Below are 18,235 nucleotides of genomic sequence, written 5' to 3' on the forward strand. Positions count from 1 at the left end.
CTCTTCCAGATTGTTAATGTATATCCTGAGCAGTTGCATGCACAGCACCGACCCCTGTGGCACATCACTTATCACTGATTGCCAACCAGAGTAACACCCATGACTCCCAACTTTCTGCTATTAGTTAACCAATCCTCTATCCATGCTAACACATCACCCCAACTCTATGTATCCTTATCTAATGGATGTCTTTTACTCAGCATCTTATTGAACACCTTGAAATTTCACTCGTCTGCCCTCACCTCATCCTCCTGCCACCCCAGCAGGGATAGAGTACCACTTGTCCTCAACTGCCATCCCACCAGCCTCTGAATCCATAATTCTCTGTGACTTCTGCCCTCTCCAACTGGATCCCACAACCAAGCATATATTTTCTCCGCCCCCCCCCCCCCATTTTCTGCTTTCCACTGGAATCGCTCCGTACGTGATTCCCTTCTCCCTTCTCAGTTCATCCCTCCCCACTGCTCTCCCTCCTAGCACTTCACCTTGCAAGCTGAACAAGTGCTATACCTGCCCCTACACCTCCTCCCTCTCTATCATTCAGGACCCCAAACAGTCCTTCCAGGTGCGGTGAAGCATCTCCCTATCTACCTTCGATATAACTGATATACAGGGGGCTACGCCAGGAGCACCAAATACAGTAGATGACCTCAAAAGTCTCGCACCTTTACCTTGAAGTCTGATGGGGTCATCTACTGGATCCGGTGCTCCTGCTGTGACCTCCTGTATATCAGTGAGACCCAACATAGATTGGGAGACCACTTCGCTGAGCACCTACGCTCTGTCAGCCAGAAAAAAACATCTCCCAGTGGCCACCCATTTGAATACCAATTCATCAAACTTTCAGTGATGTCCCCACTCCTTCACCATTCCCTTTTCCCTCTCTCACCATATCTCCTTGCCTGCCCATCAGCTCCCTCTGGTGCTCCTCCCTCTTTTCTTTCCTCTATGGCCTTTTGTCATCTATCAGGTTCCCCATTCTCCAGCCCTGTGTCTCTTTCACCAATCAACTTCTCTGCTCGTTACTCTACCTCTCCCCAGTTTCACCTATATAACCTTGTGTTTCTTCCTTCCTGCACCCCCCAACCTTTTTACTCTTGACTCCATCTTTTTTTCTTCAGTCCTGATGAAGTGTCTGGGCCTGAAACATCGACTGCACTCTTTTCCATACATGTTACCTGGCCTGCTGAGTTCCTCCAGCATTTTTTGTGTGTTGCTTGGATTTCCAGCATCTGCAGATTTATCTGCAGATAAATCCATGATCATTACAAATTCCTATACCAAATACTGATAAAGTAAAATTGCAATTACTAGGGAGTGAACAGATGTGTGTACTTCATGCCCCAGGCTTATAGCTCTAGCTACCTCAGTTCAAGTTGCCCCTTGAGTACTGTTTGAGAGGAGTTTGCCCATTTCCCTATGACCATGTGCATTTCTTCTACGTGCTCCAGTTACTTCCCATAATATTCTTCATGTGTACTTAAGTGAAGTGAACCATATAAAGTTAACTATGCTGCAGAGTTACAGAAAAAGAGAGATATGGAACAAGCAGTATGATGCAACTGGACAGTAGCCTTTCTCTGCCCTGTAAAGAGAGCTTGCCCCTGCTGGATTATCAGCAAATCCAAAAAGATGGGCTAGGAAATCAAATCTGAACCACTTGTGTTCTCCATATCCAACCCTAATAAAACCCTAATTCTGATACTGCTAAATGAAAATCTAAAAAAACACTAAATGCTAGAAATCTTTACAGCAACTAATGGAAGTACTCAACATATCAAATACCATCTGTAGAAAGAGAAACAACAGTTTATTTCAGGTTGGTGACCCATTGTCAGAATTCCTCCTGACGAAAGATCTTTGATCTGAAACATTAACTGCTTCTCCTTCCAGAGATATTGTCTGAAGTGCCGACTGTATTTCCAGTATTTTGTGCTTTCATAGGCAGAAACCAAACTGGATATATTAGATGAGATTTTAATCACAATTTGAGATTCCTTAGCTGACATCAGTCAGGGCTATACCCCAATGTTTTAAAGTTCACTTTGCATTCATAGGGAAGTTTTTTTAATCAACTATTTAACTTTTTAAATAAGCAATCAAGGGGAAATTTATTGCAAAATTTAAGATCCTAAAGCACAATTAAATCAGAAGTATATTGAAAGCAAAGTTAACAATGAAATAATATGTGCAAGACCATCAAATTGAATTCAACTTGAAAGATCTGATTTGGTGTCTGAATGTAACAAAATAATTGAGTCTCTGGAAGGCGAGTGATCTGCAACTTAATTCCACATTACTGTATGTCCCCTTAGTTGTTCACCATCAGCATGAGCAAGTTATAGTAAAAATAATAAATTAACCCTAAACATTTTAAATGGTTATTTAAATTATTTTTGTTCCTTGCTCAAGACAACATTTTGCTGGAGTTTGTTGTAAGATGACAGTAAAGCACCATTTTAAACTAATGCATTTAAAAATGAATATTGCCACTTCTGAAGAACTCTACAGTTAATCCTCATCTTGCCATCATCTTTACTCATACAAACGCATTTTTCCAGCAAGCATTGCTGGATTACAAGCAAAAGCCTGTCTGATTCTCCACTCCTCAATAATACAGGTACCCCCACCTTTACGAAAGTTTGCTTTACGCCACTTCGCTTTTACAAAAGCCCTACATTAGTACCTGGTTTTGCTAACTGAAAAAAATCCACAGAGGATTTTCACTTTTACGAAAAAAGGCGAAAAGCGAAAATAGAATTTGTTTTGCAGCGAGCCATTATAGAAGCAGTGTGTACCCCGAGCAGTGAGTAGGGAAAATAGCGTTGTCTGTTTTGAAGATAGCCATTATAGAGGCAGTGCGCACCCTGAGCAATGAGAGTGGCGAAAAGCAAAAATAACATTCAGTATTTGTTTTGAAGAGTGCTGTTATAGAGGCAGCACACACCCCGAGCAGCGAGAGTGGCGTTGCCAAGCTCCTTCCCCGGGAACTACACTCAGCATCAAGCCGCCATAGCTTTGAACTGTGTGAGATTTTCACTACGATTGACAACGCTGCAATGATTGCAAAAAAGTATGACATTAATTTTGAAAGGGCACATAGCTTTAGGGCAGGTTTGCAGGATGGTTTGAGTGCTTACAAAGAATTGTATGATGGAAAATTGCGTGAACCTTCCCGTGTGCTCACTGTCTTCCTGATTCTGGTAAGTGAAACTACACTATACATACATTATTTCTACTTTAAATGGGCTGCATATTTATCATATCATTCCTGCTTTTACTATATGACAGTGTTATTTTAGGTTTTATGTGTTATTTAGTTTCATTTGGTAGGATATCTTTTGGGTCTGGAAATGCTCAAAAATTTTTCCCATACAAATTAACGGTAATTGCTTCTTCTCTTTATGCCATTTCGACTTACGAAAGGTTTCATAGGAATGCTCTACTTTCGGATAGCAGGGGAAACCTGTACATTATTACCAAGGCCATAATACAGCATTAAGTTTCATTTTCACTGAGCTAATTGCACATCACTGAATTCTTACACTATTAATCCTAAAAAGGTGATTAGTTGCTACGAATGCTGGAAATACAGAAAAAAGAAACCTTTCTTACCAGTTTCCTCATTTGTGCCTTCTTCAGTTTTGGCTGCATTGGTGGATGCTGCAGCAGGTTGCATGATTGTGCCTGGTCCATTCTGAACTGCTGCAGGCGTTGCGCTCCTTGCTGGTGGATCCTTGTGATGAAATTCATTCTCAGGGACCATGTATGGTTTCCTACTTTTCAACTGGCCAGAATAGCTGCAAGTCGCACAGAGTGTTAAGCAGAGAAAACAAATCTTGGAAGATAGTTACAGTTTAATTTTAGAACATTGGATAAAGTGAACTGAGCAGCTAAAAACTGAACAACTAAAACTAAATATCTTGGGAGTTGGTAAGTGTTCAATGAAATTGATTTTCAATCAACATTTAAAGGAATTGTATCTAAAATACAACTCTTTTCTTAAAAGGGATTGCAACAGCTTTCAATCTTTTCAAAATTCCCAGTGGTTCTGCAATACAGTGTTTCCATAACCCTCTTTTCTCAAATTCACACTGAACGTGTATCACAAATCAATCCCATTCTTCCCCAATTTTCCCAGTAATTTATTCTTCCCACATTCCCATCAACTCCCCTAAGATTCTACCATTCATTAAACACAAGGGATAATTTACAGCAGCCTAATAGCTTACCAACCTATCAACAAACTGATGGAGGATCAAAGTTAAAGGAAACTAAAAACAAGAACAACCAATTCAAGACAGGCTCAGATTGAACATGTTTTCTCCAATATGATCAAAATAGACTGGTCTTCACTGTGCAGAAATGTCCCAGGCTAATTTATTAAGTTATTACAAAATGCATGAATAATCTTATTGAATGACCCACAGTTAACACAGTCTAGAAATAGAGATCAAGATAATGCAGGGATGCTTAAACTAATTCATGTAGAACATTATAATTAATACTGAATCAGATGACCTACTGAAAAAAGATTACTAAACTGCAAATAGCTTATTGAAAGAAAAGGGAGAAAGAAGGGCACCAGGTGATAGCCAGATGAGGAGAAGAGGCAAGAGGCCAGGGTGAAGAAAAGAAGAGGGAAGGGTAAGGGGGAAAATTTACCAGAAGTTGGAGAAATCGGTGTTCATGTCATTAGGTTGGAGGTCACCTATGTGGAAGCCACCCTGTGAGTGGCTTCATCATGTCAAAAGAGGCGGCCATGGAACAACTTGTTAAAACAAGAATGGGAGAGGAATTAAAATGGTTTCCCACTGGGAAATTTCTCTTTTGGCAGATGGAGTGGAGGTGTTTGACAAAGCAGTCACCCTATTTATGTCAGGTTACAGCAATGCTGCATCGGGAGCATCGGATTCAATAGATGACCCCCAACAGATTCGCAAGTGAAGTGTTGCCTCACCTGGAAGGGCTGCTTATGGCCCTGAATTGAGGTGAGGAAGGCGTTGAATGGGCAGGTGTGTAGCATATCTGTCGATCGCAAGGATATGTGCCAAGAGGGAGATTAGTGAGGAGGGATGAATGGGCAATAGAAACAATCCCTGCAGAGAGAAGAGGGTGGGGGTGGGGGAGTAAAACGCATTTGGCGGTAGGAAACTGTTGAACTTGGCGGAAGATGTGGAGAATGATGAGTTAGATGCAGATGCTCATGGGGTGGCAGGAAAGGACAAGAAGATCTCAAGGTGTTGGGAAGATGGAGTGAGCACAGATGTCCGGGAAATTGTTAGAGATGCATATAAGGACCGCATTAATGGTGGAGGAAGGGAAACCCCATTCTTTGAAGGAAGAGGAAATATCCTTTGTCCTGGAAAGGAAAGCCGCATCCTGGGAACAGATGCAATTGAGACAAAGTAACTGAGAAAAGGGAATAGCAATTTTATAGCCCATTCACTGCATTCGTCACCTCAAGTCCAGTTAATAAAAGGCATCGGTAGACAATTTATCTCCAGAGATAGAGACACTGATCGAGAAAGGGAGAGAACTGTCAGAAATGGACTAAGTGAAGTTAAGGGCAGGGTGAAGTTGGTGAGAAAGTTGATGAAATGGATGAGCTCAACATGAGTGCATGAAGTAGCACCAATGCAGTCATGAATGTAGCACAGAAAGAGTTAGGGAGCATTACCAGGAAAGGCTTGTAACATGGACTGCTCCGAGTAGCCAACGAAAAGGCAAGCATTGCTCAGGCCCATGGCTACCCCTTGAGTTTGGAGAAAGTAGGAGGAACCAAAAGAAAAATTGTTCAAAATGAGTACCAGTTCTGCCAGATGGAGGGGAACTGTTTGGGTCTTTCGTAGAGAAGAAGCAGAGAAATTTAATGCCTTCTTGATGGGCTATAAAAGTGTATTGGGACTGGACATCTACAGCGAATATAAAGTAGTCAAGGCTAGGGAATTGGAAGTTGCTGAGATTGACAAGTGTCAAGTGTCATGGATGTAGGTGTGAAGGGACTGTACCAAGGAGGATAGAACGAAGGTGAGATAGGCAGACATGAGTTCAATGGAGCAAGAGCAGGTAAAAGACTATGGGGTTACGCGGACAGTTGGGTTCATGGAGCTTGGGTATGAGGTAGAAACAAGCTGTGTGGGGAAAGGGAAGAATGAGGTTAATGCTACCAGAAGTTAGAGAAACCAATATACCATCAGATTAAAGACTACCCAGGGTGAATAGGAGCTGTTGCACCTCCAACCTGAGTATGGCCTCATCGTGGCAATTGAGGACATAGACAGACATATCAGAATGGGAAAGGGAAATCGAAATGCAATGAGTGGCCACCTGGAAATCTTGCCTTTTGACGTGCTCAATGCAACAACCTCCAAATCTATGTTGGGCCTCATCGATATAGAGAAGGCAGCACCAGGAGTTCTGAACAGATAAGTGCTTATCTCTTAGTCACCAACTGAAGTTATTTTCTTCACTTGAAAAACCAAAAGGCACACTACTCAAACTGCATATACTAAAGGATAGGCTAAATCAGGAAAGTGACAAGTGACACCAGTTCAGCAGCTCTTTTCAATTTGGACTGCAGAATATCAGAGTCCGTGCAAATAATTTCACCACCTATCCCATTACACTGATAAGTCAAAACATGGAATAGTGGATTCCAGATTTAATCCTTTGTGTGTTTTTTTTAGGTTAATGGACGAGAGATTCCATTTAATTTTTTTTGTATCCCCAGAATATTAAAATAATTGGGAAAAAATCATACTTCTCCCAAATGGGATACAACTGAATTTTGTAACATTGTGTTAAGCAGCAATTTCATGTTGATAAATTTTCAGTTCAAAACTGCATTCCACATTTCATTGTGTATTCAAAACCGATAATTCCATTAAAATTAAATTTACATTTACAAGATGCCTTTTAAGTCTTTCAGGGTATCCCAAGTGCCTCACAGCCAAAAATCTTTTATTTTCAAAAAACAGGACATTCACCATTTTAGATGTAGGAAAATCCCTGCAGCAAAATTGGGGCACTGCTAATCCCAAGCAGCAATGTGAAGATAACCACAGAATTTGTTTCTAAGTATTATTGTTTTGGGATAAATACCAGCCAGACAACCAGTGATTATTCCCGCTTGTCTTCAAAATGGTGCAATTAAATCTTGTACATACACCTGAGTGCAAGTGTAAGCTCAGTTTAAGGTCTAAAAAACACCACGAAAAATGTAACAACGCTAGTTCAGTACTGCACTGGATTTCCTGGGCTCAAATTGCTGTGGTGCAATTTGTACTTGACTGAAAACCTGTGAGAACCATTAACTAAGCAAGTCCTCATTTCCATTTTTAATATTTTGTTTCTTGGTCATTAAAAAGTACATATCATTAAGTAAAGTGCACTGAGTCATTATTTGTAAGCTAGTTGGAATTTCATACCTATGTACATTTTTCCTCTCAATAAAGAACGCAGATTAAGTTTTTCATTTGAAAATATAGTTTTAAAAGACTCAGTGAGAAGTTTGAAAATAGCACCTGGTCAATAAGGTTAACCAATGAAATTGGCATTAATTAATAAATTGTGCTCCAAGTGATTGAAAATGGTGATGGAAAATAAAGCAGCACCATCTACAGGTGATCGAGGATTGCACTAATCATAATACAACTAAACATTGAGGAATTTAGTAAGTCAGGATGCATCTAAAGGCAAAGGTGTGGTCAGCAACTTCTATCAGGGCCATCTAAATCCAAAACATCAGCCATCCATTTGAGTCCAGATACTGGACACACTGAGTTTCTCCAGCAGTTTGTTTTCTGCTCCTTATTTCAGCATCTGCAACCTCTAGTGTTTTCACAACTAAATATTTCCTTAACCAACTGGACGAAATGCTCAAATTTATAATGTAAAACCAGAGAAAGAAGAGGTGATTACTCTAAATGAATTCCGTGTCCAATGAGATATAGAACACAAAATTGAGGAATGTTGATATTAAGACTATGGGTCAGAGAATGACTTTTCTTAAAACAAAGTAATGACAATAACAAAAACCTGAAGAAATAAGGTATCATATTTCCAACAACTGGTATTAAGTGGCACATTGGTCACGTTCAGATTACAACATTTAAATGTGAAATTAGTTGCAAACTTCTAATAAAATGAATTTGAATGATGGATGAAATAAAAAAAAAATCACAAAGCTAATAGAGGAGCAGTGCATTTACAACATCTTCAATGTTCACATTAATTCAGCAACTACTCTACTGCAAGGTCACATTATGACATTTAAAATGGTGAATACCATTCACCTTTCTTACACACACAAAATGCTGGAGGAACTCAGCAGGTCAGGCAGCATCAATGAAGAGGAACAAACAGTTGACTTTTCTGGCCTGATGAAAGAGTCTCTTCCTGAAATACCCACTGTTATGCTTTCCACTGATGCTTCCTGAACTGCTGAGTTCCACCAGCATCTTGTGTGTGTTGCTCAAGATTTCCAGCATCTGCAGAATCTCTTGTGTTATTAACCATAGCTGTTTCGGCAACAATTTTGGGGCCATTTCACTAGATTTTCTAACATCAGTAATTTAATACTAGCATTATTGAAAGTATAAATCCAAATTAAAACCAGTGAGGCTGGGGCTAACAAATCAAGACTAAACCTCAAAAACATATTCCACTAAAATACTTTGCATTAAATCACATTCGACTTCACTTTGTTACCCCATAGCCAGAGCATAGAGATCAGGTCTCTTCTCTTTCTCTTCTTGGCAAATTTTATGCACTCTTCGCTCCAATGCTTGACCTAAATTCAATACTTTGGGATACCAAGGGAGGACTTTTGTCAATACGATCAATATGTTCCGAATATGCACATATTCGCCAGTTTCAAGGCAGTGCACAGATGCCTGAAAGATATTTAAAAATAACATGAACATCAAAACTGGTTCACATTCTTCAGATACAAAATTTAGCAGTATTTTGATATACTCATACGGCAAGTTTTTTAGAATAACTACTGGAATGCCCTGAGAATCCTCAGACAAAAATAACCAAAATGCTGCAGCGATTTAAAAAAGGAATAACCAGTGAGGTAAGCACAAGTAAGCCTAACCTCAAAAGTTTTGCAATCAATAACCAAATCCAGTAATTGTTTACATACACAGTACCTGTAATGAGGCAGCAAAACTCCGTCTGAATTGCCAATTCAAATTGCTTTTCTAAGTAGAAACAATACTGCAAATATTGTTTCCATCATTATGTAAAATTGAACTTGAACTCCAGGTTTAGATTATGCCACACTTCTGGTATATGAAGAACTTAGTCAGTACAATAGTCAGAAAAAAAATACAACTGTAGATCAATAAACAAACATAGACCCTGTACTGCGTGCCTTCACTTCATATTGCAGCCATCGTGCCAGAAAGACACAATTCTGCCCATCTTTGTTTAGATTTCACAAGAAGTAAATATCTAAATAATTCACATCATATTCAGGTAAAAAGAGCAAGCACACAAGACAGACTAACCACACATGAAATTTATTAATACAATGCAAGACACTCATGCTTGCAATGAAACAACCCACAGCCTCAAATCCAATAAATGTTCTACCAGAAATCCAGCCTTAGCACTATGTACAAAAGATGGTTCTGTATATAATTATAAATATTTATAATACATGTAATAACCTGCCATCCCCATGACTTGCTTTCAGTTGTAAATCACCTCACCTGAAGAAACAGACACATAGTAACAGAGTTGGTGTCTGTGCATGTCTAAAATATTAACTACATATAGTGCAACAACCAATGCACTTAACCTCATAAGTAAGAGTTAAGGCGAAACTCAATCTTTTCACAAATTCGGTTGACCAATGCCACTGTCCACTTGATATCAACCTTGCAAAACAGTAATCATATTAAACCACTGATATGCTGGTCAATTTGAAAGTTATCGTTAAAACTGGTTTAACCAGGAATTTGGGCTGTTGATTAACCATTACATGAAGAAAAGCATCAAAACAACTGCACAGAATTTCACTCACAGACTACTCTTTGCTACACAAACTTGGTCAAATATTTATTAATATGTTGGCAGAATAACATAATAATGCAACTAGCTTCCCAAGACTGCCTTAGAAAATATTAAGAGTTCATAACTAGTTATTAAGAGTTAATTTGGACTGAAGACTGAACTGATAGCCATAAAAACTTCAGCTTCTGCTGCATCAAAGCCATGTGTGATCTCTTTTTCAATTGATGTCCCTCTCTTTTATCACGAACATCCCCAACTCCCACCGCCTACTGCAACAGTACAGTTCAATACTACTGCCAGTTAAAAAGAAAAGACAAAGAAGACAAAGACAAAGCTTACTTTGGTCAACTTGTAATGCCACTTATGTACAACATGTCTGAAATTTTCATAATCTAACTGGTCAGCTTTATTCCCTCCGTCAAATCCACTTGCTCGCAAAATTGTGAGAAACCCTGGATAATTGCCACATTCCTGAGGAAGCAAAAGAAACAGAAAACAATGCAGCTGGTTAGACTGAGCCTCTTTCCTTGAGTGCTAAGGGAAAAAAAATGACATAATAAATCAAGAACTAAACTGCAATGGCTTCTTATATCCAAAACATAATTAAAATGTTACCTTATCATAGATAGTTCTGTCACTGTGCCACCTGGTAACCGTCTCCAACATGCTGCAAAGAAATCTGCCATAGCGACTAGCCTCATTTTCTGTGCAGCTTGCAACAGTGTATATAATGTCAGAGAAGACCTTAAAATAAAGTGAACAAATATTAAAATCTAAATGGACAAAAGACTATTTACATATTTTTTTGAAAAGGAATGTGAAGTGTTTTACCCGATCATAACACAGAAGTGTGGAAAAATTCGGCGTCTTCAACTGATGAACTAATTCCACAAACTTAGCACAGTAAACTGCATCTATGGCTGAGAAGATGCATCTTGGGAAGATGCACAATTGGAGAAACTTTGTAATGGTCTCATTTTTGGTAGATTCTGAAGGAATTAAAACACAAGTAATTAGAAAAATGCTCTAAGAAATAAAATTAAGACAGCTAAGTACTACTACCAATACCAACAAAAATTAAAAGTTGTTAAAATTGTTACCAGTATCCTAATTTTACCCTGCAAATGGCACAATCAAATCAAATTGAATTATTATTGCCCACTTTTTGCTCACATTAACTGCTCTATACTAGAAATAAGAGGAAAAAGAACTAATATTCCCACTCCAAACTGGTATTCAGTAATTCAAGTTCACATTATCATCATTTCAACAGTATACATGTATACTACCAAATGAAACCTTCCTCCAGACCAAGCGCATAATACAGTATATTTAACTTATATACACAGAACAAAGTAATATTGCCACAAATAATGAGGTACATTTAGAAAGAGGTTAAAAACTGAACAACATAATGCTGCTGGTGCTGCAGACATGGTGAGAGCTTTGCATTCGTAGGGAGTTCAGTAGTCTCCCAACCTGGTGGAAGGAGCTGTATTCCCATCCTAAAAGTCCTTGTCCTAATGCTACAGTAAATCTTGTATAATGCAGGGCATCAAAAAGATTGCTGGACAGATGGGAGGGATCATTGACAATGCTAAGGGTCCTGATTATGCAACACTATTGGTAAATATCTCAAATGGGTGGAAGAGAGACCACCAATGATCCTCTCAGCAGTCCTATGCCTTGCAAATCCTGTGCCAGATGGTGATGCTGTTGGTCAGTACACTCTCAATCGTGCTCCTATAAAAATTGGTTAAAAAAGGGTGGAGGAGTGGAGCCTCTCTTGCCTCAATCTCCTCAAAAAGTGGAGATGCTGCTGTGCTTTCTTGACTAAAGAGGTGGAGTTGAGGGACCAGTGAGATCATCCATTACGTGCACTCCCAAACACTTGGTGCTCCTCACTCTGTCCATGGAGGAGCCATTTACATGCTGTGAGATGTGGTCAGTCTGCACCTTCCTGAAGACCACAATCATCACACTGCAACTCAAGTTGCTGTACTTGTACCATTCTACAAACGTATCACCTTCTCACTGTACGTCATCTTGATATCGAAGAAACCAACCATCGTTGGGTCATCTGCAAGCTTGTTGATTTGGTTGGAACAGGATCTAGCAGTACAGTTGTACGTCATTGGCATGAACAGCAGCAGACTTACCACAAAGAATACGAGTATGAACAGAAATGTGTGGTCTTAATAGTGATGCTTCCCATCCTCAACATTTATAAATTTGGTCAAAAATAATAATAAAAAAATGAACAAATACAATATTAAAAACACTGTTTTTCTTTGTTCAGTATATCACGAGTTAATATCAACTCATACAGATATATAATTTTGAAATGGATAAATTCAACTGCATTTAGGTTCCGATTACTCACTAGCAAGTAACCAATTATCTTTTTCCAGTTTTAATCTCTGCAGAACTCTATGAGCATGCTCCATTTGTTTCTTTTCTTCTTCCTGAAGCTTATCCTGTAATGCAGTGCAACGTTCTTTTTCCTTCTTCTTTTTATTCAGGGGCTTGTTAAGAAAAATATATTAACAACTGTTAATATGGTCAAGCAATAAAAACACAGAACGCAGAATATAGAATTTGAAAACATTTTTAAAATAACTAAGTATAAACTGATGGCAAACTGCCAAGTTGTTCACACTCATTTGAACACATTATATACAAGATTAAATTTTATCAAGTTGCTTAATTAAAATGTCTTTTTAAGAATACAATTTAAGTGGAGCATGTCAACACTGATCTGTCCAGCAAATTCATAAATCTCAATAATCAATTAAAATAGTAATAGTCAATCACTTGTTAAAGCCATTGAATCAAACCACTATAGCACAGAGAAGTTCCGCCCATTTTGTGAATTCCAAACTGTTATGCTGCCTTGTCCCATTGACCCGCACCTAGACCATAGTCTTCCATACCCTTCCCATCCACATCGTTATCCAACTACACTTAAATGTGTATCTTTGGTACAAAGGAAGCCGTGGGAATGATGTCACAAGAGCAATACTTTCAGGCAATTAACAAAATCCTGAGGAGGAGAAAGGGTATGGAAATGCAAGGATTCACTTCAAAAAAAGTTTCAATTTCTGAAGCCTTACCATTTCCTGATTGTCATCAATAGCTTTCATTTGGATCTTCAATTTGTTTACTTCGCGGTCATAACTTGTACTAGGGACTGCAAGGTCATACATAGAGAGAGACCAAAATGTGGCATAGAACTGAGGACTGATATCATCCCACACTTTGGGAGGGTGAAGTGAAACCACAGCATCATGTACAGGTGCCATTACCAATTCACATGCATTGATGTATTTATGAACTTTTTGCTGTTGTTTGTTCCCTTTTTCAGCTTTCTTCAATTCATCATATTTGGACTGAAAAAAATATAAATATATTCTGTAACACTTAAATATTAATAAAATTAAATTATTAGCTACAAGTTTTGTTTCTTTTGCATACAACTATCCATATAGATTACATTTCATGGCTGCTTCTTTATATATTTAATGCGATTAAGTTGAATTACATAGATATATGGAGCAGGATGAAGAAACTTGGTCCTCAAGCCTGTTCAAGTCAAGGATATCATAGCTGATATGATTATAACCACATAGGCATCCCCTCTCCCTGTGACAACTATTCCAATAAAAAGCCTCATTGTTTGCTATATATTAGTCTTCCGTGAATCATCTATGAGAACATGCAGATCCCTCCAACTCTCAGAAATCCCCACCCACTCAAAATTATTTAAAACTCTTTCCACCACTGTTTAAGGGCAAGGTAACTAAGAGAGTAAAAGGCTACTCTAGGCAGAGGGAAATTCACAGTTAGCAAAAATCAAATCATTAAGGATCAGTTTATATAAAAAACAAATTTTGGATCTTGAACCTTTGTACAAACAGAGATAAGAAAAATTATTTTGGTAAACTAAAAACTGTAAATAAAATTCAACTTAATGCCCAAAATCATAAAGTACAGACTGAAACTAATGAAAAACATGATATGTCAGGTATTTTGTCACAGCAACAATCATCATTGCAGAGCTCAATACCTCAATGGAAACGTCAATGCCGCTCTGTAAATTTATGCACCGAATTCCTCAAGTGTCATAGATAACTTTAATAGCAGTGGTAAAACATTGAATATGCTAGTAACTTAATTTTACGCAATATTTTTCTCACTGTTTCTTTCCAATTTCTCTCGTTTTATTCATTAGTATAAAGGTAAAACATGGAAAAGTCTTATAGAAACATGAACTAGCAAATTTTTAGTTTCTCTTCAGCTAAGAATCTTAAGCTAAATTCATGAGTTTTTTTTTAAGTGGTGGACTAAATTGGCTTAGCCTAATTTCACTGGTCCCAATGCTAAATATTCTCTGTCCCAGTTCCCACTCACAAAACAGGCTTTCAAAATAATGCACCATCTCAAAAAGTGAGCTGTACATTATGACAATAGCAGAGATTCAAACCTAAATGTTTGAACCTGGAGCAAAAAACTAGATGATGAAAGTTCCTTCAGATGAAGGCTCGTTACCATCCATTTCCCTCCACTGAATTCTTCCAGCATTTTATTTGTTAATAAAAAAGAAGTTCCTGCTGCCCACCTGGTCGATATTAAGCAACAGTTACCCATAATCAACTCTTAATCCATTTAAAAGCACTTGGCCATTCAAATAGTGCTTGTTGACCTACCTAAGTACTGACAGAATACATGCCTCCACCACCTACTCAGGCAGTGCATACAGATTCCAACCATTCCCAAGGTAAAAAAAAATCTTCATCAGATCAACTTTAATGTAATAGTAACCAAGCTAAAAAAATCAATACAATGGTGCAAGAAACTTTCAGATAAAGGAAAAAAAAGTAGGAGGAATTGGTGAGACAGTCATCAAAATACTGATATACATTGACATGTTCCCTGTCAGTAGATACAATATTTCAACCTGGACATTGCAATTATCTAAATATTCAGGAAAGATAGCATATATTTGGATAACTTTGATGAAGTATGTTTCCAAGTTTTTGTTGACACCTGATTCAAGGGACAGAAATAAAACACTTTTTAATGCAGACTAACAGAAAAAGCCAGAAATGAAAGTTGGGGAAAACAGCAGTTTAGTACAAATATATTTTAGGAATAGATGGGTCTCATGGGCAGTGATGAGTTCAGCAACAAAAGACAGGAGGTGAAGAACAGAAGAATGTAAAATGTGAGAGCACGATAAGCTTTATTTCTTTAGTAGGAAGTAAATGAAATAAAAACAGATTATCTTAACATTTCAGAACTGCGCAAAGCTCTGATGTCTTGGTAATTTCAACTTTCCTCATTTGGATTTGCGTGTACTGAGGAATTCAAATATGATATGAAGTGTTATAGACCAAAGCTTGGCATTTTATCATCAGGGTAACAAATTAATTTGGTTCATTAACAAGCCCAATTTCCCATACACAGCAAGAATAAAAAGGGCTCTCCACTCTAATGGCCTCCTCTGGTCATGACTTATAAACCTTCTTGACGATTTAAAGTTTATTTTCAATAGTAGAGTTCATGACAAGGTAAAAATTATACTTTTAACTGATTTTATGGAGGAAGTCTATGTATTTAAATCCTCTTATCTCTGAAACATTCTAATAAATTGTCAATATTAAAATAGTGGCTGAGAAAAAATGTAATCTGCATTCTATTTATGCACTTAAAATTAAAATAGCTGCAAAGTAAAACTGAATACTTACTGAAATGTGATGTGCATACATAGGACGTGACAAGAAAAATGCAGCATCGTGAGGTGTGTGAAACTGATTGCAAAGAACATCAATTGAAGGCACTCGTTTGATGTAATCTTCCGTACTTAGATTTGAAGCTAAAAATCCTCCAAACTGCACCAGTGTATCATGGCACTGTAAATACAAACAGGATACATTTAGATTGGGCTTCAAATTGCATTCCAAGCAAAACATGACAAAAGCAACAAGATTGTGGTAAATCATTATCTATCACTGATTAACATGCTCTCACTTTTTTCTGAATTTACAAACCATTAGGAAAAATGAATTATCAGGGTCCCAAAAAAAATTAATCTTAAATACAAATGTATGTAGAATGAAATTTGCGATCAAATATTAGGCTGCAGCATTATAATGAATCTATGCACAAAGGAACTATGCTCTGAGCAGGTTCAAAGCAACATACATTCAAAGTTAAAAAAATTTCCCAAACTTGCTCCAGTCATCACCTCAAAAGAAAATGATTAATAGAATTTGTTTTGTAATTCTGACAAGCTTGCATAATGACCTGAAAAACAGCTGCAATTTAAATTATAGATTATTTTACTTTTCCCAAGACCTATTAACTGAGAACTGAGCCCCCTCCTTTACTCTCTGTTATACCCATGATTGTGTCACCACCCACAGCTCCAATCTGTAATTAAATTTGCTGACAACACAATACTGACTGGCCTAATTTCAAATAACAATGAGGCAGCCTACAGAGGAGAAGTCATCGGCCTGACACAGTGGTGTCAAGAAAACCACCTCTCCCTCAATGTTGCAAAAACAAAGGAGCTGGTTGTGGACTGCAGGAGGAATGGAGAGAGGCTAACCCTTATTGACATCAGTGGTCTGGGGTTGACAGGGCAACAGCTTTAACTCCTCATTAACATCACCAAGGATCTCATGTGGTCTATACATACCGGCTGTGTGGTGAAAAAGACACAACAGTGCCTCTTTCACGTCAGACGATTGAAGAAGTTTGGTGTGGGCCCCCAATTTCTAAGAACTTTCTACAGGGGCACAATTGAGAGCACCCTGACTGACTGTGTCACTACCTGGTATGGGAACTGCACTTCCCTCAATCGTAGGACTCTGTAGAGTGGTGTGGACAGCCCAGCGCATCTGTAGATATGAACTTCCCACTATTCAAGACACTTACAAAGACAGGTGTGTAAAAAGGGCCCAAAAGATCATTGGGGACCCGAGTAACCCCAATAACAAACTGTTCCAGCTGCTACCATCCCTACCATCCGGAAAATGGTACCGTAGCATGAAAGCCAGGACCAACAGGCTCTGGGACAGTTTCTTCCACCAGGCCATCAGAGTGTTTAACTCATGCTAACACAACTGTCTTTCTATGTTGTACATACTATAAATTCAACATTGCACATTTAGATGGAGACGTAACGTGAAGATTTTTACTCCTCGTATATAAATTCAAGTCCCAGCAACATTCTTGTAAATTTTCTCTGTACTTTTTGCAATCTTACTGACATCTTTCCTGTAGGTAGGTGACCAGGACTGCAAACAACACTTCAAATTATACAAAATCTTATATAATTTCAAAATAGCATCCCAACTCCTGCACTCAAAACTTTGATTTATGAATGCCAATTGCCAAAAACTCTCTTTATAATCCTATGTAACTGTGACACAACTTTCAAAGAATTATGAATCTGTAATCCAGATTCCTCCGTTGTAATAATCTGCTGTAAAAATCTGGCAAGAGAGGTAGCGGAACAAAATGTTGCATATTTTTAAAAATATTATCTGAAACATATAAATGACACAATACAACACTAAAACATTAACTAATACAACACCTAACACAGCATACAAAAAACAAATCACTAAAGTCTGAATCACCAAAATTAAAATCACAGATGTCCCCCATTTTTCGAACGTTCGCTTTACAACTCACTGTTACGAAAGGCCTACATTAATACCTGTTTTCACTAACCAAAGAGGATTTTCGCTTTTACGAAAAAAAGACGCCCGCTTTATACATGTGTTTACCCCAAGAAAGACTACAATGACCATGAAACCTTCTGTGGGCAGTTGTTTGCGCATGTGTATGTGCATATGTGTGTACGTGCTGATTTTTTTAAACTCCAAATCGACTTTGGCTTGCTGTCTTCCCGATTTTGATAAGTGAAACAACACCGCACATACAATATTTCTACTTTATATAGGGTGCATACTTATCATATCATTCCTGCTTTTACTATATGTTAGTGTTATTTTAGGTTTAATGTGTTATTTGCTTTGATATGGTATGTTATTTTTGGGGTCTGAGAACGCTCAAAAAATTTTCCCATATAAATTAACGGTAATTTGCTTTACAACATTTTGGTTTACAAACAGTTTCATAGGAACGTTCTACCTTCAGATTGCAGGGGAAACCTGTACTGAACTCTAAAATCAGA

The 18,235-nt window shown here is 38.0% G+C and overlaps 1 protein-coding gene across 1 annotated transcript in view; it reads right to left on the reverse strand.

Moving 5' to 3' along the window:
- The window catches only part of thoc2 (THO complex 2), a 126,314-nt gene that overhangs the window by 24,902 nt on the left and 83,177 nt on the right, over positions 1 to 18,235 (reverse strand). The window contains exons 22-29 of the mRNA XM_059976947.1: positions 15,774 to 15,938; positions 13,140 to 13,415; positions 12,410 to 12,551; positions 10,858 to 11,015; positions 10,642 to 10,770; positions 10,366 to 10,497; positions 8,713 to 8,897; positions 3,616 to 3,800 (exon numbers count right to left, since the gene is read on the reverse strand). Of these exons, the coding sequence (XP_059832930.1) occupies positions 3,616 to 3,800; positions 8,713 to 8,897; positions 10,366 to 10,497; positions 10,642 to 10,770; positions 10,858 to 11,015; positions 12,410 to 12,551; positions 13,140 to 13,415; positions 15,774 to 15,938 (1,372 nt within the window). The remainder of the gene's footprint in view (positions 1 to 3,615; positions 3,801 to 8,712; positions 8,898 to 10,365; positions 10,498 to 10,641; positions 10,771 to 10,857; positions 11,016 to 12,409; positions 12,552 to 13,139; positions 13,416 to 15,773; positions 15,939 to 18,235) is intronic.

Source organism: Hypanus sabinus, chromosome 8 (genome assembly GCF_030144855.1).
Source record: "Hypanus sabinus isolate sHypSab1 chromosome 8, sHypSab1.hap1, whole genome shotgun sequence".
Taxonomy (NCBI): Eukaryota; Metazoa; Chordata; class Chondrichthyes; order Myliobatiformes; family Dasyatidae; genus Hypanus; species Hypanus sabinus.